The 24302-nt window shown below is 40.3% G+C and overlaps 1 protein-coding gene across 3 annotated transcripts in view; it reads left to right on the forward strand.

Moving 5' to 3' along the window:
• The first annotated feature begins 2012 nt into the window (after positions 1 to 2012).
• The window catches only part of scel (sciellin), a 29096-nt gene continuing 6806 nt past the window's right edge, over positions 2013 to 24302 (forward strand). For all 3 annotated transcript variants that reach the window (XM_029664440.2, XM_029664531.2, XM_029664622.2), the window contains exons 1-18: positions 2013 to 2132; positions 7723 to 7790; positions 9273 to 9381; positions 9617 to 9679; positions 9988 to 10065; positions 14527 to 14562; positions 14844 to 14891; positions 14986 to 15018; positions 15141 to 15188; positions 15361 to 15435; positions 15514 to 15585; positions 20113 to 20181; positions 20371 to 20436; positions 20548 to 20595; positions 20792 to 20860; positions 23385 to 23435; positions 23556 to 23606; positions 23924 to 23983. In XM_029664440.2, the coding sequence (XP_029520300.1) occupies positions 7748 to 7790; positions 9273 to 9381; positions 9617 to 9679; positions 9988 to 10065; positions 14527 to 14562; positions 14844 to 14891; positions 14986 to 15018; positions 15141 to 15188; positions 15361 to 15435; positions 15514 to 15585; positions 20113 to 20181; positions 20371 to 20436; positions 20548 to 20595; positions 20792 to 20860; positions 23385 to 23435; positions 23556 to 23606; positions 23924 to 23983 (1019 nt within the window). In that variant the 5' untranslated portion in view covers positions 2013 to 2132; positions 7723 to 7747. The remainder of the gene's footprint in view (positions 2133 to 7722; positions 7791 to 9272; positions 9382 to 9616; positions 9680 to 9987; positions 10066 to 14526; positions 14563 to 14843; positions 14892 to 14985; positions 15019 to 15140; positions 15189 to 15360; positions 15436 to 15513; positions 15586 to 20112; positions 20182 to 20370; positions 20437 to 20547; positions 20596 to 20791; positions 20861 to 23384; positions 23436 to 23555; positions 23607 to 23923; positions 23984 to 24302) is intronic.

Raw genomic sequence — 24302 nt, forward strand, 5'->3', positions numbered from 1 at the left:
TGACTGACCAAGACCAGTATGACCACCATTTCTTTACATTTGGGAACCAGCTGAGGAAAAAAATGCTAATTAAAATTAGCACAAATCTTAACTACAGCCCTATTCATTTGAGCCGGAATACACTGAAGAGGAGTTGAGACAGCGAGAACAAGAATTGTGGACCAGTAAGCAGCTGTCGTCGCCGCCGCCGACCCAGATCCTGGGGAGCCACGGTCAGACTCCGACTGGTGGTGCAAATGCGGGTGCTTTCTAGCCATGCTGACAGAAGAATGTCTGTGCTGCAATTAATTAGATCGTGGGACCGTTGTCACTGGAGAGGGTCACTGCAGACCCCATGGATTGTGTGTGTAACAGACCATCGAAGTTTCGAAGCACATATGGATAGAGGGGTGCTGTAGACGTTCTTCAAAACCTCAACGATCACCTGGCGGCTGCAGCTTAGTATACTAAAAAGTATTATATAAAACTCCATTATATACATATGTACAAGAGTTAGCAATATCTATACCACAGTGCAGTTGCGAGCATACAAGGTATTCTATATTATACTACAACATCTGTCTAACTGAATATGGATGTTGTGTTGGCTGAATGTTCCAGTCAGGGTCCTGAATGTTCTTCAGCCGGTGAACCTCGTCTTGTGTTGAAGGGGTGGGTTTTGGGCTCGTACACTTTCTTCACTACCCACTGCCTTGACCTCTTATAGGAGGTTTGTTTGTACTGCAAGTCTCCAGGAAAGACATGAAGACAGACCATAAGGATGTGTAAACATACAAGAAACCATGTTAATGGTTGTGTATGTGTTTTGTTACACTCAAGGGTCAATGATTGAGATGGGCTGTTAGCAATGGTGTGAAAAGTTTGAGGTTGGCTTAACTTGTAGAGGGTTAGGGTTAACTTGTAGACAGTCTAGTCATGTAGGGGTGGCAGGTAGCCTAGTGGTTAGATTGCGGGACTACTAACCGAAAGGTTGCAAGATTGAATCCCCGAGTTTACAAGGTAAAAATCTGCCGTTCTGTTCTTAACTGACTTGCCTAGTTAAATAATGGAAAAATAAATGTATTGTTGTGTATGAGCACCTACAGTTGTAATATTAAGTACCCAAGCACTGCTAACAATAGAAAGAAGGGATCGGGAGACAGGCACAGGAATGCGTAATAGTTTAAAAAATGTTTTTACCCAATTACAGCGTGCAAAGGCACGGGGACAAAGACCAAACAAACACGTACAAAACACAGGGTTGAGACCCAAACAAAAGAGCGAGGAGAATAAATACACCGGCCCCGAGGACGATCACAGAAACGCAGTGCGGGTTGATCAGGATCTGATGCAGCTGCTGAAGTTGCATCGTTGTCGGAAGGGCCAGTTGCTGCTGTCGAAGTTGCAGTGCATCACTGCAGTCGCCCGAACAGTGTAATGAAAACCTGAAGCAAGGCACCAGCCCTATGTACTGTATTACATACAGTAGATATAAGTAGTAAGTAGCCTTGCACAAGCCTTGGCTGCCTCCTTTTTCTGTTGCGTGAGGCAGCTTGATGTATACATTCACCACCTGGACAGAACACTAGTCTATCGCAGGGTCTATTACATAGATATAGTAAGGAATTATTATCCTACAAAGAATTGATGCTAGTGCCACTACTAACGCAGAACATATCTGGTATCTGTATTTCTTGCCTCACAAGATAGTTAATTTAGTTGATGACAGGTGTTCAAATATCTTGTATGATATGAAACATGAAAAATGGCCCATAGACACGCACATCCACTGTAGGGCTATGCTTCTCATACATTCCTGTTGAAGCAAAAGCTGGTGTCCCTCCTACTCTACTCCACCTAGCTGATTCCATTCTCTGTGAAACCCCAAACAATACATACAGGAATCAGTGGAGTGCGAAGATGACGAAAGAAAGAGAGAGAGAGAAAGAGAGATGTCTCTGAGGCCACACCCTCGGGTGCCATTGGCCAGTTTGGTGTCCCCTCCCTGGAGGTTAAAAACATGGATAGAGAATAAAGAAAGGCGTAATAACAAGTGACCAAACTAGTGACTGATAGACTTGTAAGAGTACCTAGGCGCTAGTAAAACTTTTGAATATCTGTTGCGTGAGTGGACCAGCTTTCAGCTTCCAGGGGTATGTAGCCTGTCTCTCTGCCAAATCATATACGCAAAGTCAGTGTTTTTGATTTAGTATCATAAGAAGGCTAGAGGTATGTAAAGACGAACGTATGTTTCGTTTTTCGTATTTCTCATATCAGAGAGGATTTTAATGTATGTTGTTCGTTGTAACATAGGCTGTTGTGTTAATTAAGATAATGTGCTATGAGACAAAAGTATGTCGTATTGAATGAGTAAGAATTGAATGTATTGAATGAATATGTTCACAAAATGATCTGCTTGTGTGAATGTATTTGTCAGAGCATTTAAATGGGTTATGAGATTTCTGTCATGAATAGGATCTTATATACTGACTGTAAATAATGATATGTACATATTTTTACATTGACATGAAATTTGAAAATATAGTCTAATTTATTAAAAGCATCTATAGATAATGCCTATTGCAAAGCTTTAAAAAAAAGCGTTATATTCATAATGTGAGCTGTTAATCAATCTCAAATCGTAGCAGCAGTCTGCTCTTGCCTCATGTAAAATGTAGAATGGGAGGCAACAGGGATATGACAGAGTTAGAGCATTCTTTGTGACCTGGTCCCTGATCTGTCTGTGATACTGTCTTGCCAGGCATGACAATCACCATATGAGTTGGCAACACAGCACAAGCAGGATACTTTTTCTGTCTAAAGTTATGAAGCACAGCTGGAGTCCTTTGCTAGGAATCAAACTGAATATGCATTAGAAATGAGTAACACAACATGATCTACTCTGGATCTCAGTGCCACCTCTAGATTGACATTAGCTGTATGAGTTACAATAACCAATCCATCAATCACTATTCAATAATTAGTGGTTAAAAAAGATTAAAAGTAGTTTTTATTTATTTATATTCCTGCTCTATAGGCAGATACAGAGCCATATATAGAGAATTATATGTCTCTGGGCAGATACTGTACTTCCCAGCTCAGATACTCAGGCCTGCTAATGAAAGGCTTGCTAATGTTTTGTCAAGGTTGTGCTCGCACCGAATAATGTGGGTGTTAGTAGGAGAGAGTAGTCCTTATCGTGAATGGTCCGAGGAATGTTGCTTATGTGCAGCTCTGTGTTCTTCTGCCAAAGGTGTGTATAGGAAAGGTGTGTCGTTGAGGGTGTGTCTGTGTCTCACTCTTTGGGGACAGAGCAAGACAGACAGGTTTGCGGGCTTAACTGGTGAGTCAGGGATTAGAGAGCACTGGCAGTTGGCACTGTTGGTACAACAACATAATGTGGACAAGGGTTTTTACCTGAAGAGCAAATTCTGCCTATGTCGACATACTACAGTACAGACAGATAGTTTGGTCTGTCGTGTGTGGGTGTTGCGTCGTTGGGCTGCGTCATGTTACAGCAAAATGAAAAATGTCCATTGTCTCTGGGTCATTCTTGAATTGGAGTGGCATTTGCATCCATTTATGAAACTCCTCAGTTAGCAAAATTCTGAAAAAATTGCCTTGATCTTGGTTTCCGTTTCCGGTGGCATGCATTGAAACATGTGGCTTGCTCATGGCTTTCTTTTGCAAAATAACAATGAATTAGCAGACCTATTTTAAAATAGTTATCAACATATAACACTATATTAAGTTATTACAAGGAACAACTAGCAGATCTATTTCGCTCCAACAGCTAGCATAATCTGTCCATTCACAATTCACCTGTGGAACATGGCAGCTCACACCACCCGACAACAGAAAGAGTTGGCTACTACTATTTGAAAGATTGCTACTTCTCTTTCCAAAGTCAAGACAGAACTTAATTTATTGATAAGACAGAGAGCACAATTTGCCACTCAGGCCTGCTAATGAAGACTCATCCAGTAATTTCACGATAATCGTCCTAGTCGTTTACTGACCAACAAGCTACACAGTAATGATCAATTAGTTGATAAAGCAACCATTGAATCTGAAACAGGAGAATTATTATCCGTTTTTTAATTCTCTGAACAGCATATTGTTAGAATGAACTGAATTCCATCTGGTTATTGGGACAGACATGAAGGCCATTTTGGCATTCAGTCATAATCACATCATCAGGGCATCTTTATGGTTAGAATGTTTGTGTTTTCAGAAGCGTGAAAGCATTCTCACCCACCTGGAGATCTGATCTGAGTGTATTATCAGTAGTCACGCTAAGATTTTGGTTTTCCTATCCTTGTTGTTTAAAACGGGGAATGGTAAATGTACTGACCTGGTCCCTGATCTGTCTGTGATACTGTCTTGCCAGGCATGACAATGACCATATGAGTTGGCAACACAGCACAAGCAGGATACTTTTTCTGTCTAAAGTTATGAAGCACAGCTGGAGTCCTTTGCTAGGAATCAAACTGATTATGCATTAGAAATGAGTAACACAACATGATCTACTCTGGATCTCAGTGCCACCTCTAGATTGACATTAGCTGTATGAATTACAATAACCAATCCATCAATCACTATTCAATAATTAGTGGTTAAAAAAGATTAAAAGTAGTTTTTATTTATTTATATTCCTGCTCTATAGGCAGATACAGAGCCATATATAGAGAATTATATGTCTCTGGGCAGATACTGTACTTCCCAGCTCAGATACTCAGGCCTGCTAATGAAAGGCTTGCTAATGTTTTGTCAAGGTTGTGCTCGCACCGAATAATGTGGGTGTTAGTGGGAGAGAGTATAGTCCTTATCTTGAATGGTCTGAAGAATGTTACTGATGTGCAGCTCTGTGTTCTACTTTCAAAGGTGTGTATAGGAAAGGTGTGTCGTTGAGGGTGTGTCTGTGTCTCACTCTTTGGGGACAGAGCAAGACAGACAGGTTTGCGGGCTTAACTGGTGAGTCAGGGATTAGAGAGCACTGGCAGTTGGCACTGTTGGTACAACAACATAATGTGGACAAGGGTTGTTATCTGAAGAGCAAATTCTGCCTATGTCGACATACTACAGTACAGACAGATAGTTTGGTCTGTCGTGTGTGGGTGTTGCGTCGTTGGGCTGCGTCATGTTACAGCAAAATGAAAAATGTCCATTGTCTCTGGGTCATTCTTGAATTGGAGTGGCATTTGCATCCCATTTGCAACCCGTTTATGAAAATCCTCAATGATCTGAAATGTGACAAAATGACCCTGATCTTGGTTGCTGATTTGCTTGATCCCTTTCTACAGCAGCTTTCTTCCACCCTCATTGGAGAACCTTGGACGCACATTTTTTATTTAAACATTGCTTCCGGGTCCCTAAGATCTGGAAGGCGGAGCATGTCCTCTCCCTTTACTAAGGTGGGGATCCTTCTGACCTAGATAACTACCGTCCAGTTTCTACACTATCTTGCCTTGCAAAAATATTAGAATCACTGGCAAACTTTTTAAACTTGAAATGATATTGTTACCAGTCTGTTTTAGACCTGGACATAGAACCGTTTCAGCTGCTATGCTTGTCTTAAATTTTATATAAAATTGCTTACTGTGATGCCATATTTATAGACCGATCCAAGGCCTTTGATACTGTTGACCATCACCTGGTCATTCAAAGATTGTCTGAAATGGGCCTCGACCAGGCATCTTGCAAGTGGTTTGGGAACTATTTGTCAGATTGGACACAGTGTGTGCTTTCTGATGGTGTCAAGTCAAATTACCTTGATATTACTAAAGGTGTCCCATGGGGGTCGATTTTGGGACCTGTCCTCTTTACTATTTATATAAATAATATTGGTCTATCTGCAAAAATCTGTTACATTAATCTATATGCAGATGACACTGTTTTGTACGCTATTGCCCCTAAGGCTGACCAGGCTATGTAGAAATAGATAATGCCTCTCCCTGAACAGTAGGAGGCAGATTGTACAGGCAACTTTCCTGTGTTACGTCCGTCATTAGATTAGTGAGACCAAAGCGCAGCGTGGAAAGTATTCATGATTTTTAATACTGAACTCCGACAAAACAACAAAATACAAAACCGAACGTAAAGTTCTGCAGGGCTAGACAGCAACTATTCAAAAACAAGGAAAAAGGGCTGCCTAAGTATGATCCCCAATCAGAGACAACGATAGACATCTGCCTCTGATTGGGAACCATACCCGGCCAACAAAGAAATAGAAAAACTAGAATGCCCACCCAACTCACACCCTGACCTAACCAAATAGAGAAATAAAAAGGCTCTCTAAGGTCAGGGCGTGACATCCTGCCAGTTCTTGACTACGGGGACACCATTTATTGGAATGAAACAGCCACTACTCTTAAACCTTTGGATGCCATGTACCATAACATCCTTGGCTTTATCACAGGTGATAGCTTAATACGCGTCACTGTATCCTGTATCCAAAGGTTTCTGGTCCTCCACCACACTAGGTAAATCTGCTTTTAGTTTTAACATTCCACGTTTTTGGAATCACCTACAAAATTAATTACATTTGAATTCCCTGTTGCCATTAGGGCAGTTTTAAAACCCTGATGATAAATCAGTTCATCGAGGTGTGAATTGTTTTGATTGATGACTTGAATAGTTTGTTTATGATGCCTGTGATGTTTGTGATGTTTTAATGTAATGTACTTGTTATTGTATCTTGTTATTCTATCTTGTATCGTGTAGTTTATTTTTCAATTATATGTCCTCAGGGCACCAGTGAAAATGAGACCCTGGTCTCAATTGGTTTCCCCTGATTAAATAAAAGTGAATAAATAAACTACTGAACCATCCAATGATGGCTCCTGAAAGGACTGATCTCTATAATATGGAAAGTTAGCCATTAAAAAAGTATGGTCTACAGATCTAATTGAATCTAAACAATCCTTTAAAACTGGAACAGAACATGGAAAAATATGACCTTGGCATCCCGTAATCCGAATCACCAATTTATATATTTTAAGTTTGTTCACAGACTATTTAACAAGGAAATGTTTTACAATGAAATTGGCCCCAACTCCCAACTGTTCACTGTGTCCCCTAAATCAGGTAGGCACATTCTGTCATATGATGTGGGAGTGCCCTGCAGTTGAATGCTTCTGGGGCATAGTTACAAAATTCATTTTGAAGTGCATGAATTTAAATATTCAATGCTTTGCATCTATTATGTTACTTATCGATGATAGCCCCTTGAATCTCTCAATCTATCAACATGGGAAACATGGTTTCCGGGTGGGAAGGGAGGATGGGGACTGAGGGCTAGGCTAATGGTTTTGGTTAATCTTTGTATGCATTTCTTTGATCGTTTCTGTACCTGTAACACCCTGCCCCCCCCCCCCCCCCCTCCCCCTACTTGTGGGACAATGTTATCAAGATGGTAAACATTTTTTAAAGCAAGTCAGCTGTCATAATAGTTGATTTAGGATGGGGAAATACATTTAAAAAATATAACCCTAAAGACTTAGGATTTTGTGTAGGAGTTGGATATATTTCTCTATAACAACACAGTTGTTACATAAGATGACAGGTGACATGTCCTGGTCACCTCAATGCTATAGTTTCTCTGAATGTATATATTACCCCAGTAGAGTGGCTTGTTCTTGAACACAGCTCCTTATTGTCATACAGTAACAGTATTGTGACCAATAGCACCACCCTGTGGATGAATGATGGTTACTGAATTTAGAATATTTCCCTTTTTTCCAGATTCAACAAACGTGACAATATCAACATGTCTTATTCCTACTCCAAGAGGTCTTATTCTACCAGTACCGGTAAGTAACTATGTGCCTAGTGAAAGTCTACACACCCCTTGCACAGTTTTCACATTTTGCTGCCTTCAATTTTAATATGAAAAGGATTAAATCAATATTTTCCCACTACTGATGTACACGACCTACTTCACATTTTTTTAAAAGTTTTTTTATTTTTATATATAGCTAAATTCTTGGTTATGAAATGGCTCATTACTCATTGCTAAGAAGCTATTTTTGTTTCTTTTTGACCATATTAATTTAAAACAATCACAATAAGGTACTTAATTGTTACCCAGAAATAATTTGAAATTGAGATAAAAACATCTGCATTGGACCTATAAGCATCATAGTGATATCTCTGAGCAGTTTCCATTCTCCCTCACAGCTCACTTAGGAAGGATGGCCATATCTTTCCAGTGTCTGGGTGATATGATACACCATCCACAGATGAATTACCATACTTGACAAATACTCAAAGGGATATTCGGTGACTTGGAATTATTTCGTAACCTCCCCTGATCTATGCCTGTCTGAGAAATGCATCCCAGACATGCTTCTAAAGATCATTGGTGGCTCTGAGGTTAAATTATTGTTTAAAATGCACTATCCAACTGAGGAACTTTACACTTTACAGAGACAGGGGAAGTTAGTCTTAAATAATGAGAACCATTTATTTTGCAAACGGATGGACCTCATTCAACAATTTGTGGGATTTTCCATGAACATATTTTTACCTGAATTTATTTAGGTGTGCCACAAGGGGTTTGGAGACTTTTGCAATCAAGACTTCTTTGTTTTAAATTTTGTATTAATTGCAGAACATTTCTATAACTGTGGAGTAGGCTGTGGAAAAAAATCCCAATGTAATAACTTTCTAGATTGAAATTTAATGAAGCAAAATGTGAAAACTGTGCAAGCTGTAGACTTTTGCTAGGCACTGTATACAGAATAACACAGCATATGAGCATTATCCGTGCCACACAGCTGGAATTTCACATTCCTAACAGCACATTCCTGTCTGTTTTTACTGTTCTTATACACCCAGTGTTCACTCCTCCATTTGTCCATTCATTCAGCCATGTTTTGTGTCCCAATCCACCCCTAAGCTTTGTTAATGGAGCAAAAGCAGAATGGCCGTTGTGTGAGGAGTGAACAGCAATGACACTAGTTAAATATTAGGGGCGGGTAAGAGTACCTAACTCCTCGGTGGATTTTGACAGAGGGTGCGGTTTCACAGTGTCATAACCTCACAAAGGGGTCAGCATTGTAACCGGTGTTGAGTAACCAGAATGACTGGATCAGGTGAATGACAAAGACCGTCCCTGAGCTAGATGTACTAATAGGACAACAGTAATAGTTATGCACTTTCAATTGTGATAATTATGTCGTTATTATGCAGTACTGCTTTTGTTCAGTCAATTGCAATATTTTATATAAGATCCATGTATAGTTCAGTTTGTCAGTGTTTTGTGTCTGTGTGTGGTGTTGTGGTGGTTGTAGCTAAGAGCAGCAGTCCCAGCCAGGCGATTGAGGACCCCAAGAAGAAGACTTCTCTGCTAAAGGACAGAAGTTGGATCAGGAGCAACGCAGATCAGGACGAAGCAGTGGAGTGAGACACTGGCATCACACAACAAACACACCACACGAACAAACATACAAACCACACACACACACCTCCACCGATCATCTGAATGGAACATTACTGTAGGGTGTGGTAGAAGTTTAGGATGTGACTAAACATGGCTGCTGTGTCATTACTGTTAAATAAAAAACAATATTAGTAGTGGTTGCTCAAATAACAAGAAACTGCCTCTCAACATGTCCTCTCCTTTTCTCTCATTTAGCCAGGATCCAAACTTTGGCAGAGTGGTTCTGAACAAATACCGGTCCAATGAGGCTCTTGACAGGTAAAGATTCTTATTTCCTGATACTGTATCTCCCGAAGTCCCTTCCCTCATATATCTCCTCATCTTGGCTTCAACTTGTATATAGATCCATGAAAACCCGAAGCACTCTAATAATACACATTTTCATGGATCGTTCATGAATACTTACTGAAAAAACAGCAGCCTCCTTCGAGATAATGAAATGAAAACATCTGATCATTACTGAAAGATTGTGGTCTACTTACTACATGAGTGTTATTATCCAAGGTTCAATATAATCATAGTAGCTCTCTTTGACCTATGGTTTTAACAAACGTATTCATTCACAGTGCGGAGCCTGCAGATTCAAAATCCCCTCAAACGACAACCACCAAGACATTGTCCTCCGTAGAGGCACTAAAAAAGAGGTATCAATATCACTGTACAACACACACTGTCATCCTCCTCAGAAACCAATATGTGTCCTATACCTACAGTGCATATCATACATATTCATATTTTATTTTGTTACAAAGTGAGATTAAAATAGATTTAATTATACGTTTTTGTCAACGATCTACACAAAATACTCTGTAATGTCAAAGTGGGAGAAAATTGCAAAAAAATATGTATTCATGAAAAATAAAACACTAATATATATATTGATTAGTAAGTATTCACCCCCCTGAGTCAATACCCCAGCAGCGATTATGGCTGTGAGTCTTTTTGGGTAAGCTTGCATTGTACAATATTTGGCCATTATTCTTTTAAAAGTTATTTATGCCCTGTCAAGTTGGTTGTTGATCATTGTTAAACAGCCATTTTCAAGTCTTGCCATAGATTTTTACACAGATTTAAATCAAATTTGTGAGGCCACTCTGGAAAATGCACTGTCTTCTTGGTAAGGATCTGCAATATAAACTCAGCAAAAAATGAAATGTTCTGAACAAAATGGAGGGGGGGGTGTCAAACTCAAAAGTAACAGTCAGTATCTGGTGTGGCCACCAGCTGCATTAAGTCCTGTAGTGCGTATCCTCCTCATGGACTGCATCAGATTTGCAAGTTCTTGCTGTGAGATGTTACCCCACTCTTCCACCAAGGCCCCTGCAAGTTCCCGGACATTTCTGTGAGGAATGGCCCTAGCCCTCACCCTCCAATCCAACAGGTCCCAGGCGTGCTCAGGTGATTGAGATCCGGGCTCTTCGCTGGCCATGGCAAAACACTGACATTCCTGTCTTGCAGGAAGTCACGCACAGAACGAGCAGTATGGCTGGTTGCATTGTCATGCTGGAGGGTCATGCCAGGATGAGCCTGCAGGAAGGGTACCACATGAGGGAGGAGGATGTCTTCCCTGTAACGCACAGCTTGGAGATTGCCTACAATGACAACAAGCTCAGTCCGATGATGCTGTGACACACAGCCCCAGACCATGACGGACCCTCCACCTCCAAATCGATCCCACTCCAGAGACAAAACCGCGACCTGTCAGTGAAGAGAACTTTTTGCCAGTCCTGTCTGGTTCAGCGACGGTGGGTTTGTGCCCATAGATGACGTTGTTGCCTGTGATGTCTGGTGAGGGCCTGCCTTACAACAGGCCTACAAGCCCTCAGTCCAGCCTCTCTCACCCTATTGCGGACAGTCTGAGCACTGATGGAGGGATTGTGCGTTCCTGGTGTACCTCGGGCAGTTGTTGTTGCCATCCTGTACATGTCCCGCAGGTGTGATGTTCGGATGTACCGATCCTGTGCAGGTGTTGTTACACATGGTCTGCCACTGCGAGGATGATCAGCTGTCAGCCCTGTCTCCCTGTAGCGCTGTCTTAGGCATCTCACAGTACAGACATTGCAATGTATTGCCCTGGCCACTTCTGCGGTCCTCATGCCTCCTTGCAGCATGCCTAAGGCACGTTCACGCAGATGAGCAGGGACCCTGGGAATCTTTCTTTTGGTGTTTTTCAGAGTCAGTAGAAAGGCCTCTTTAGTGTCCTACGTTTTCATAACTGTGACCTTAATTGCCTACCGTCTGTATGCTGTTAGTGTCTTAACGACCGTTCCACAGGTGCATGTTCATTTAATTGTTTATGGTTAATTAAACAAGCATGGGAAACCATGTTGAAACCCTTTACAATGAAGATCTGTGAAGTTATTTGGATTTTTACGAATTATCTTTGAAAGACAGGGTCCTGAAAAAGGGATGTTTCTTTTTTTGCTGAGTTTAGATTTGGCCTTGTGTTTTAGATTATTGTCCTGCTAAAAGGTTCATTTGTCTCCCAGCATCTGGTAGAAAGCAGACTGAACTAGGTTTCCTCTAGGAGTTTGCCTGTATTTAGCTCCATTCGGGTTGATTTTTTATCCTGGACAAACTCCCCAGTTCTTGCCGATGAAAGCATTCCCATAACATGGTCTTGTGCATACAGTTGAAGTTGGAAGTTTACATACTCCTTAGCCAAATACATTTAAACTTAGTTTTTCACAATTCCTAACATTTAGTTCAAATAAAAATTCCCTGTCTTAGGTCAGTTAGGATCACCACTTTATTTTAAGAATGTGAAATGTCAGAATAATAGTGGAGAGAATGATTTATTTCAGCTTTTATTTCTTTGATCACATTCCCAGTGGGTCAGAACTTTACATACACTCAATTAGTATTTGGTTGCATTGCCTTTAAATTGTTTAACTTGGGTCAAACAGTTCAGGTAGCTTTCCACAAGCTTCCCACAATAAGTTGGGTGAATTATGGCTCATTCCTCCTGACAGAGCTGGTGTCACAGAGTCAGGTTTGTATAGGCCTCCTTGCTCGCACACTCTTTTTCAGTTCTGCCCACAAATGTTCTATTGGATTGAGGTCAGGGCTTTGTGATGGCCACACCAATACCTTGATTTTGCTGTCCTTAAGCCATTTTGTCACAACTTTGGAAGTATGCTTGGGGTCATTGTCCATTTGGAAGACCCATTTACGATTAAGCTTTAACTGATGTCTTGAGATGTTGCTTCAATATATCCACATAATTTTCCTACCTCATGATGCCATCTATTTTGTGAAGTGCACCAGTCCCTCCTGCAGCAAAGCACCCCCACAACATGATACTGCCACCACCGTGCTTCACGGTTGGGATGATGTCCTTCGGCTTACAAGCCTCCCCCTTTTTCCTCCAAACAACAATGGTCATGATGGCCAAACAGTTCTATTTTTGTTTCCCCATGTGCATTGCAAACCGTAGTCTGGCTTTTTTATGGCGGTTTTGGAGCAGTGGATTCTTCCTTGCTGAGCGGCCTTTCAGGTTTTAGATATTTTTGTACCTGTTTCCTCCAGCATCTTCACAAGGTCCTTTGCTGTTGTTCTGGGATTGATTTGCACCTTTCGCACCCAAGTACATTAATCTCTAGGAGACAGAACGTGTCTCCTTCCTGAGCGGTATGACGGCTGCGTGGTCCCATGGTGTTTATACTTCCATACTATTGCTTGTACAGGTGAACGTAGTACCTTCAGGCATTTGGAAATTGCTCCCAAGGATGAACCAGAGGTTTTAGCTGATTTCTTTTGATTTTCCCATGATGTCATGCATAGAGGCACTGAGTTTGAAGGTAGGCCTTGAAATCCATCCACAGGTACAATTCCAATTGACTCAAATTATGTCAATTAGCCTATTAGAAGCTTCTAAAGTCATGACATCATTTTCTGGAATTTTCCAAGCTGTTTAAAGGCCCAGTCAACTTAGTGTATGTAAACTTCTGACCCACTGGAATTGTGATGCAGTGAATTATAAGTGAAATAATCTGTCTGTAAACAATTGTTGGAAAAATGACTTGTGTCATGCACAAAGTAGATGTCGTAACCGACTTGCAAAAACTATAGTTTGTTAATTAACAATACATTTTTGGAGTGGTTGAAAAACGAGTTTTAATGACTTCAACATAAGTGTATGTAAACTTCCGTCTTGAACTGTAGATTTGCAGATGCTATCACAGGGGTAGCAAAATGGTTGTGTTTCTAGCTCTAACAGTGCAGTAATACCTAAAAATACATACATAATCCAAAAAGTAAAAAGTAAAAAAATATATAATAAAAAATTTAAAAACGATGCAGCCATAAACATGCTTGAAAATATGGGGAGTGGTACTCAGTGATGTCTTGGAGAATTACTTTAGTGCGTTGTTGCAAACACGATGCATGTTTTGGAATATTTTTTATTCTGTATTGGCTTCCTTCTTTTCACTTAGTCCTTTAGGTTGGTATTGTGGAGTAACTACGATGTTGTTGATCCACACTCAGTTTTCTCCTATCACAGCCATTAAAGTCTGTAACTATTTTAAAATCACCATTGGCCTTATGGTGGAATTCCTGAGCGGTTTCCTTCCTCTGCATCAACTCAGTTAGGAGGAACGCCTGTATCTCTGTATTGACAGGCTGTATTGGTACACCATCTAAAGCCTAACTAATACCATGCTCAAAGGGATATTCAGTCTCTGTTTTTTTTTTATTTAAATTTTTTATCTGTGCCCTTCTTTGTGAGGCATTGGAAAAGCTCCCTGGTCTTTGAGGTTGAATCTGTGCTTTAAATACACTGCTCGACCGAGGGACCTTACAGATAATTGTATGTGTGGGGTACAGAGAAGAGGTAGTCATTCAAAACTCATGTTAACCCCTTTATTATTACATTTTGACTCCTAAACTTACTTAGGCTTGCCATAACAAGGGGGGTGAATACTTACATAACCAAGACATTTTAGTTATACATTTTGTATTCATTTGTAAACATTTATATCATTATTTATAGAAATCACAAATAAATCCATTTAAATCCCACTTTGTAATGCCCCAAAAAATCCAAGGGGGGTGAATAATTACACTGACTGATGACATGCACTCTAAAAGTCATCTGATTGCAGATTTGGTGGGAGTCAGGATGAATTGAACAAGGGCAGGTCAGTAGGCTTTTCTCCTCCTTTACAGAACTCACACCTTTACTTGTTGCAGTAATATGTTCCCAGTAGACAAAATTGCATGAAAATATGCAATGGTCAGGTTGTAAACTCGAAAAATATGTCTTTACCTGGTTATAATCTGGTTAGCTGACATCACTTTAACCAGAAAAACAGATTCCAACCAGAAAATTACACAATTATGACACCCATGCCCACATTTTGTCCACTCAGTTAGCAGTTATATTATTGTTAATAAAATGGAATTTCCCCTTTTGATGTAGCACCCTGCCTTCAACTTATGGACGTACTAGCACATCCTACACAAAAAGGTAATGTTCGAATATGAACAGAATTGTTTTGTAAGTGGATATTTAGCTGTTGTGAAAGAGATTATCTCCAAATGCTGTCTTTTGTTTGTTACAGTACCTCACCAGCGAAGTCAGATTCTCTCAAGACGTAGGTGACCCTATATGATAATGAATTCCAGTTGTGCTTGTGCACTGAATAGTTTGTGTAATAAAATGTATTGTCCATGAAATGTCTCATATTCAGCCTCTACTAATGTAATCTCATTACAGAACCACTGTCTCTAAAACAACAGTCACAGAGGAACCTAAGAAAACAAGGTAGATCATTAGTTTTACACTTAAACAATGTGAGTGCTTTTATTCTGTTAGTCATCTATTATGCAAGGGAGCCGTGGCCAAGTTTATTCACCACCTGTATAAACGTATTGCTATCAAAGGTGACACAGTAACATTTTATTGTTTTGATATTCTGTTGAATTCATTCCTTCAGCACCACAACAACTACCACCACCAAAGGTGGAACAACTACTGAGACTACCATCTCCACAAGCCAGCGTGTGAGCAGGTATGGCATTTACACACACCTGGTTTATCTTTACTATTCCCCATCAAAGGATGTACATAAACATTCTCCTGTTTACAGATCCCCGGTTGTGAAATCGCCCACCACCAACACTGAGAGCTTCACCGACCGAGTCTTCAGCTCCAGAAAAGGGTAAAACCGCACCCTTTGAAAATAGGGGTGGCAGATAGTCTAGTGTTTAGAGAGGCGAGCAAGGAACGGGAGGGTTGCCAGTTTGAATCAGGGTCGGAAAACTCTTTCGGGAAGTGAGCCGGCAAATGCTTGCTGTATCAAAATCCTATATGCTATTTTGTGCCCTTGAGCAAGGCACTTAAACCCCCACAACTACTGCTCCACGGGTACCCAGTGTGGCAGCCCTCTGCTCCAACCTTTTCAACCTGTATATGTGTCGGTGTCTTTCGGAGGGGTTGGGACAAGTCAAAATTTGGTTTGACCTTGTGTACAATTGACAATTTAAGTAATCTTAATACAACACCATATTAAAACATCTATGGCCTGTACTATAAATAACCATGATGCTATATATGATAAGCTTGTGATAGGCCTGTGAGGAATTGCAGGGAGAATATGTTTACCTGTGCTGGCAGAGGACCCAGACAGGCCCATTGATCATACAATCATGTTCCTGCTGCAGCTTCCCACACAGAGACATATATACGAGCACACATACTTTTCTTTTTACCCCCAGTGGTATTTTATTTTCCCTGCTGCATCCAAGAGGATGTCTTATCATGTCAGTGGTAGGCAGACTGGTGACACAGCTGGCAGCAGGGCTGTAGACTGACATGTTGAGTGAAGCTTTGAAGTACCATTCTGTAGTGTTTGCGTAATTGCGTTTGATGCACGATTTAGTTCTGGGGGAGATGTGTTAGACAAGCGAAGTAGTGTCCTCTCTAACACTCTAAACAAAAACTCTCAGCCCATTTTTGGTGAGTCTATGCGCCAAATGCCCCCTTCCGAAATTCAAAAGATGTGAGCACCTGTGAAATCATGATTTGTCCAAATGAATTACATAAGACACATTTACATTACATTTAAGTCATTTAGCAGACGCTCTTATCCAGAGCGACTTACAAAGACACCCTACTCACCACCTTCAAGGCCATACTGAGAATGTTGTTGCTGTTAATTAAAATACACATATTTTTGAAATACAAAATACTCGTATTTTAATTAAATAAATATATGTTGTAGTTTATTTTGGTACACTTGATCTTTATATTATTTTGTAATTGTATTTTGTCAAAGAAGTCAAAGTGACCACCCCCAAAGTGTAAGATCAGTCTTGACAAGGCTCATAATGACATAATAATTATCCCCCTTAGAGTCTATTGACGCACCGGCGCATCAATCTAAGTAACATAATAAGAAATTCCCCATCAAAATCCGTAAATTTAATCTAGAGATACTGTATCTGTTTTTTGCATGGACTGTGTCTCAATCTACCACATCCATCTATGGTGGCCTTCCGCATGTGAGGTGGAAGGTGGCCAAGCTACAGCAGTGTTTGTCAGACCATGAAAATGTGTCTTCTCATGAAACGTCTGTAGCGTCGATGTGCCAACTTCTTTTTGTAGCGTCCGAACCATTTGGGTTACAAACTACTGGGACCCCACTGTGGAAAGGGGAGATTCTCACGAACACGAAACGTCTGAAGGTAATCAGTACCAGTAAAAAAATGTAATGCAGGTAGTTTTATGCCTAACCCCAAAAAAATGGTAAAATATGTGTATATAAGCCGCAGCCACTGAATTTAAAATAAAATGGTATTTTCTACATAAATAAGCCGCACATGTCTATAAGCCGCAGGTGCCTACCGGTACATTGAAACAAATTAACTTTACACAGCCTTTAAACGAAACACGGCTTGTAACAAAAATAAATAGGCTTTAACGAAACACGGCTTGTAACAAAAATAAAAAAAATAGCAGTAAACAGTAGCCTACCAAGAAAGTCATCTTCCTCCTCCTGTGCACTGAAACCACTGAAGTCATCTCCTTCGGTGTCGGAGTTGAATAGCCTCAGAATTGCTTCATCCGATGTTGGATCGTTTTCATTGTCGCTCTCGTCACTTTCAACCGGAGGCAAATTCCCCGCTGAGCTCATGCTGCCCTCTTCAACACGCAGCAGTTTAGCCTTTCGAAACCTGTTGATGATAGTGGATTTTTTGACAATGCTCCACGCTGTCAGGACCCACGGGCAGACTTGACCATAAGTTGCTCTTCGCATGCGGCCCGTTTTAGTGAAGGATTTCTCCCCACTTGTCATCCAAGCCTCCCACTGAACACAGAGTGCAACCTTAAATGCACGATTTACACTGATGTCGAGTGGCTGCAAATACATTGTTGTGCCCCCAGGAATCACAGCTGGAATTGAGTTTGTCCTCTTGATGGCTTCTTTCACATAATCTGTTATATGGGCCCTCATGCTGTCCAACACGAGCAATGCCTTGTTCTTGTGAAATAATCCTCCCGGTCGCTTGCCGTAACACTCCGTATGCCATTCATGCATTAGGCCTTCTGTCATCCATCCTTTCTTGTTGACTTTCACAACAATTCCTCTCGGGAATTTTTATTTTGGCATCGTCATGCGTTTAAAAATCAACATCGGTGGAAGCTTTTCTCCCGATGCGGTGCAGCTCAGAACACAGGTGAAGTGCCTTTTCTCCCGAAGCCGTGCAGCTCAGAACACAGGTGAAGTGCGTTTTCTCCCGATGCCGTGCAGCTCAGAACACAGGTGAAGTGCGTTTTTTCATGCCCTGTTGTTTTCAGCGTGACGGATGATTCGCCTTTCCTGTTGACAGTCCAAGTGAGAGGCAGGTCAAACGTCAGAGGAACCTCATCCATATTTATGATGTCGTGCGGGCCGATGGAATGCTCCGCTATCTTTGCATCAGTGAATTTGCGGAAGTTTGAAACTTTTTCCTCGTAGTCGGGGGGGGGCTGCTGACACAGACTCGACCGTACCCTGATGGACAGGCCTTTACGTCTCATAAATCTTGGACACCACGATGGTCCACGTCTAAAATCCTCAAACTTCATTGCGGTGACGATTGTTTTGGCTTTCAGTCGGATCTGCACAGTTGAAACACCTCAGCCGTCTGCTCTCTGTGTGTTGACCCAGTCTTCAAGCTCATTTTCTAGTTCGGGCCATCTGCTTTTCTTCCCTCTGAAAGCTTTTGTTGTCTTTTTGCACTGAGTCAGTTCCTCACGCTGCTGTTTCCAATGTCTTATCATCTACTCATTAAGGCCAAGCTCCCGTGCAGCAGCTCTATTTCCTTTTCCAACAGCCAGATCGATCGCCTTCAAATTGAAAGCTGCATCATGTGCATTTCTCCGTGTCTTTGCCATGATGAGGGTGACAAAATGACTACCGTAATCAGAATGATGTGACGGTGTTCAGTTTTTTGGCGGCATGAATCTTGTGAAAGCGGGAAAAATCCATAAATTAGCCGCGTCATTGTATAAGCCGCGAGGTTCAAAGCGTGGGAAAAAGTAGCGGCTTATAGTCCGGAAATTACGGTATATATATACACTACCGTTCAAAAGTTTGGGGTCACTTAGAAATGTCCTTTAAAAAAAAAAAGTGAATTTTTTACACATCAAATTGATCAGAAATACAGTGTGGACATTGTTAATGTTGTAAATGACTATTGTAGCTGGAAATTGCAGATTTTTTATGGAATATCTACATAGGCGTACAGAGGCCCATTATCAGCAATCATCACTCCTGTGTTCCAATGGCACGTTGTGTCAGCTAATCCAAGTTGATCATTTTAAAAGGATAAGTGATCATTAGAATCCCCTTTTGCAATTATGTTAACACAGCTGAAAACTTTTGTCCTGATTAAAGAAGCAATAAAACTGGTCTTCTTTAGACTAGTTGAGTATGTGGAGCATCAGCATTTGTGGGTTCGATTACAGGCTCAAGATGGCCAGAAACAAAGACCTTTCTTCTGAAACTCATCAGTCAATTAACCTTTATTTGACATGGCAAGTCAGTTAAGATCAAATTCTTATTTACAATGACGGCCTACCCGGTCCATACCCGGACGACGCTGGACCAATTGTATATATATATATATTTCCAGAGCTTTCTCATATCTCCTAGATATAGGACAGACACTCCAAAACCGTAGACCTTAAGATGTTTTAGCCATTTATGAATGTGTTATGCATTATGCATTATGGTAGTGAAGGCCAAATTCAATATTTTATCAAATCATTTGTTTACTTTTTTTTTATACCTAAAGGGGTCCTAGAATTCTAAATCAAATAGCTGAATGATCCATTGTATGACCATCTTAAAACCATTCCACATGTCAGCTTAGAACCCCCCCCCCCCCAGTAAATCTGGCAGAGAATTAACAGTAACAGGAACAATGCAACAGGAACAGTAATGTAACTGCAATGGTAACGGGTAACGGTAGCGGTAACAGTAACATATTCCATACATGGAACACCACCTTCAAAGCCAAAAGTGAGCGAGAAGTCAAAGTGACCAACCCCAACGTGTAAAATCAGGCTTGACAAGTGACACAATGACATAGGATGTGTAACATGTGCTATACTGTATGTCTGTATAATCACCAAACAATAGAATCAATTCAATCCATGCAGAATCTGGTTAATAATAAATGAGTTACTGTTGTCTTGGCAGGACTGAGGATCAGTTAGTCAGTAGTCTGATACCAACATCCGTCAAAACTGAATACTTGATCCCAGACAGGTAAGATCTTTGTTTAACCATTTTTTTCATCAATAGATAAACATTCACATTATTTTTAAGATTTTAGAAGGCAATTAAAAAACTTTCTCATACTTGATTTGGTCGTGTCCACATTCACCAATGAACTAGTGTAGGAATATTGATGAATATTGGTCAACATATTGATCCATTTCTTCCATGTTTCTCAAGCACGACAAGTGTCTCCAAAACAGACACGGTGACACTGAAAACCACTAAAAAGGAAAGCACTTCCGGGTGAGTTTGAGCAGCGATATGCACTAAACACAAACACACAATGTGAACGACATTTGCAAAACCGTAATGAAATGCTAATATTTCCCTAAAAACACATTATTTTTCATTCAGAGATGTCAGCAAGAAACCCCCCACTATCCCAAAGGGGACATCCTCAAAGTAAGCATACTGACCTTCAATTGAAGGCCTTGGATTGGTCCATTATTTTCATATTGTCCCTTCTGTCAAATATGTTTTGTGCAAAAATCCATTTAGCTAACGATAATGACTTCGGTGTTCAAATTGATATAAGGGTGTTGACATTGAACATAATTGAATAATGTATCTAATTACAGTATAATTATAATCTTCACAGGACCGAGGATGACCTCTTTGATACTCTGCTGCCGACAACCATGAATTCTCGCTACTCCTCCCCTGACAGGTAAGGTCTCCCTTAGGGAGGTGTTCATGTTATTCCAGATACTGCAGGATACTGCACTCTGTATTGAACTTGAAAGGTTCACTAAGAAGTCTGTTGAATCCAATAAACTTCTACAGTACCTGTGTAATATAATGCATTTAATTCAGTACAAGCTAGAATAATCTATATTATTCAACATTGAGACATGTGATGCTGCGAAGCAAGGTGGCTGTCTGAAAGGAGCCTCCCGATAAAACCCTACCAATTTCATCAAAGTTCGATAAAATAGTCAATTTAGTATCATTGTTTTTGATGATAAAGTTATTTTTATTTGTTTTATCAAAGTATTTCAACAATGTTTGTGTTGAATTCAGCTTCAGCACGTACACGTAGCACAATCGCTAGCGCAGCGTCTAAAAGGGCTAGCTTTGTTGCTAGCACTTCGGCTAGCATGACCTTGAACAGGCAGAACATAGAACCCAGCTCGTTGTCGACCTTGCAATCATCCCAACAGAAGGCCATGGAAGAAATGGGTAGAGTCAGCACCATTCTCGAATCGAATGTTCCTCAGGTCATGCAATCTCAGATGGATATGCAAGAAGATGTATTGGGCGTATTTACAGAGGCTAGATGAGGCAGAGGGTTGGATATCAACGCTGGAGGACGACTGATTAAGAAAGCGAGAACAACAGCAAACTGTATGAGGATCTCCACAGAAGCGTGCAAGACACAGCTAACTGAGACAGGCGCCTTAATTTGAGTTTTGTCATGTTAAAGCAACATAAGGATGAGAAAGGAAAGATGTGTGTTGAAGCACTGGTAAATGGTAATAAGGTTCATATGTGTAATGATATTTATGCACCAAACAAGAAGGATCCTGGGTTTTTCCATAAGGCCATGGGAAAAATAAATAGTGGCGGGAGACTTTACCCAGGTTCAAGATGGTATCCTTGATGAAACTACTTATTGTAAAACTGTACCAAGGAACAGAGCAGCAATACACCTATTAATGAGGGATCTTGGTCTGGTAGATATATATGGTGAGGTGTAAATCCTAGGGAGAAGAAATATACATTTCATTCACATAACCATAAATCTCATTCCAGGATAGATTACTTCCTAATTTCCAAGAGTACGACTAAAGATGTGATAGATTGTAAAATAGGGGTTATTGCTTTGACTGACCACGCAACAGTGGAATTATCTATAGTAGTTGAGGCTGATATGGCTAAGAAAAGCATTAGATGGAGGATGAATACGTCCTTATTCCAAGATGAAACATTTAATATTTCCCTCGACGATCTCAAGTGGTTTTGTTTTCAAACAAACATTATTTCCACTGACAAATAGATTACGGTGTTGGAGAATTCTGAAGCTTATGTTTACGGGCAAAATAATAGCACATACCAGTAGAAAGAAAAGGGAAGATAGAGTTGAAATACTCGTCTCAAATTAAAGAGTTGGGAAAAATAGTTATCCAATAAAAATATTGAGTCACTATTGAAAAGTCTGTCATCTGACGGATTCAATTACATGAGATCTATAACAAAAAGGCTGAATATGCAATGTTTCGGGTGAGGACAAACTTTTATGAAAGTGGTGAAAAAGCAGGTAAATTATTGGTTAGACAATTGAAACAAAAATATGCCAGTTTTGTAATACCAGCTATCAAACATGGAAGTGGGGAGGTACTGACTGGTACAAAATACTGTATAATAACAATGTGTTTTGTGACTTTTATTCAACTCTTTGTATGTCTGACTGTAACTTAGACCCAGCTAAATTGAATTCCTTTTTTTTTCAAAGATAGAGTTTCCAGGGGTGTCCCCAGAACAAATAAAACATTTGGATGCTCCTATATTAGAATCTGAGATAAGAACAGCCATCAAATCAATGAAGTGCCGGTTGCCGGTTGAATATTACAAGAGGAACATTGACGCATTAGCTCCTATATTAACACGGCAGAAGCTCTGGAACTGGAGCAGCTACCTGACGCTGTTAATAAGGCACTAATTTCATTCATTCTCAAGAAGGATAGAGACCCCACTGACCCAGGGAGTTTTTTGCTTTCAAAAGTACTAGCCAGGCTGGAAAAGGTTTTGCCTCATATTATTCACACAGATCAGGTTTGTAAAAAGTAGAAGCTCCACAGACAATCTTAGAAATGTGCTTCACCTCATGTCAAAAAGAGTACTCAGCCTTTTACCTGGATGCAGAGAAGACATTTGATAGGGTAGACTGGGGCTTTTTGACAAATACCCTTAAAGTTTTGCTTTGGCCCTGGATTTATCAAGTGGGTTAAGGTATTGTACTCCAATCCAATATGATCGCTTCCTTTTTTAAATTTGTCGAGGGGAACACAGCAGGGTAGTCCTCTCACCTCTCCTTTTTACTACATTTTTGGAACCCTTGCTAAACATTATCATCCGAACACTCAAGTGGTCCACAGTATATAACAGATCTGATTATAAAAATTGGTTTCATCATGTGATATTTGTAGATCAACTCAAACTGAGCATATAATTTCCATTGTTTATACTTACAGTACTACAACCATCACCAATAAAGAATTTGTCACTGTGGACAGCCCCAAAGGGTAAGTTTTACTGATTTAATCAAATCTATTTCAGCAAAATACTTCTCAATATCAGTAACGGTTCATTATCTGTGTGTGAGGTGAGTAGCCAAAATGTATCCCATCTTTGTTTCCATTTAGGGATGTCAAAACTGTGAAATCTCCGACCTCTACAACTAGGACCATCACCAGGTAAACATAATAACCTCTAAACAAGAACCAGTAGTTAATGATATATTCTTCTTCAACAATGTTGTATTTACAACTTATATGATCAACAGTTACTGTCCTTCATGCAACTTAACTATAGCTTTCTAGGGATTGCATATTGGACCGATAGTTGACATCAAATTATAACATTTCTGTTGTCATTTAAGTCAGATTTCACAATAACATTTACATTTACATTTAAGTCATTTAGCAGACGCTCTTATCCAGAGCGACTATATAACACAGCCATCTTCCTTAATATCGCGTTCTCTGTCTCCCATTCCAAACTGCTCCTACAGTAGGAGTGACGATGTCTCCTCTACCAGGTCCTCTTCCTACACAATCAGCTCCAAGCCAAGGTAATGGTTGTAGAATAGTGTACTACAAAATGCTCTGTACAATGGCCCCTGACTAATATATGGCCAGTCCGAGAGCATCAAATTTGTGATGTGGGTAAATGCCCACTGGGTAAAAACTGGAGGTCGACTGATTAATCGGACTGGCCGATTAATTAGAGCCGATTTCAAATTTTCATAACAATCGGAAATCGGGATCTTTGGGCGCCGATTTGACGATTTAAAAAATTAAAAAAAAAAAAAAAATCTTTATTTAACTAGGCAAGTCAGTTAAGAACACATTCTTATTTTCAATGACGGACTAGGAACAGTGGGTTAACTG

This window comes from Oncorhynchus nerka, linkage group LG1 (assembly GCF_034236695.1).
Source record: "Oncorhynchus nerka isolate Pitt River linkage group LG1, Oner_Uvic_2.0, whole genome shotgun sequence".
Lineage (NCBI taxonomy): Eukaryota > Metazoa > Chordata > Actinopteri > Salmoniformes > Salmonidae > Oncorhynchus > Oncorhynchus nerka.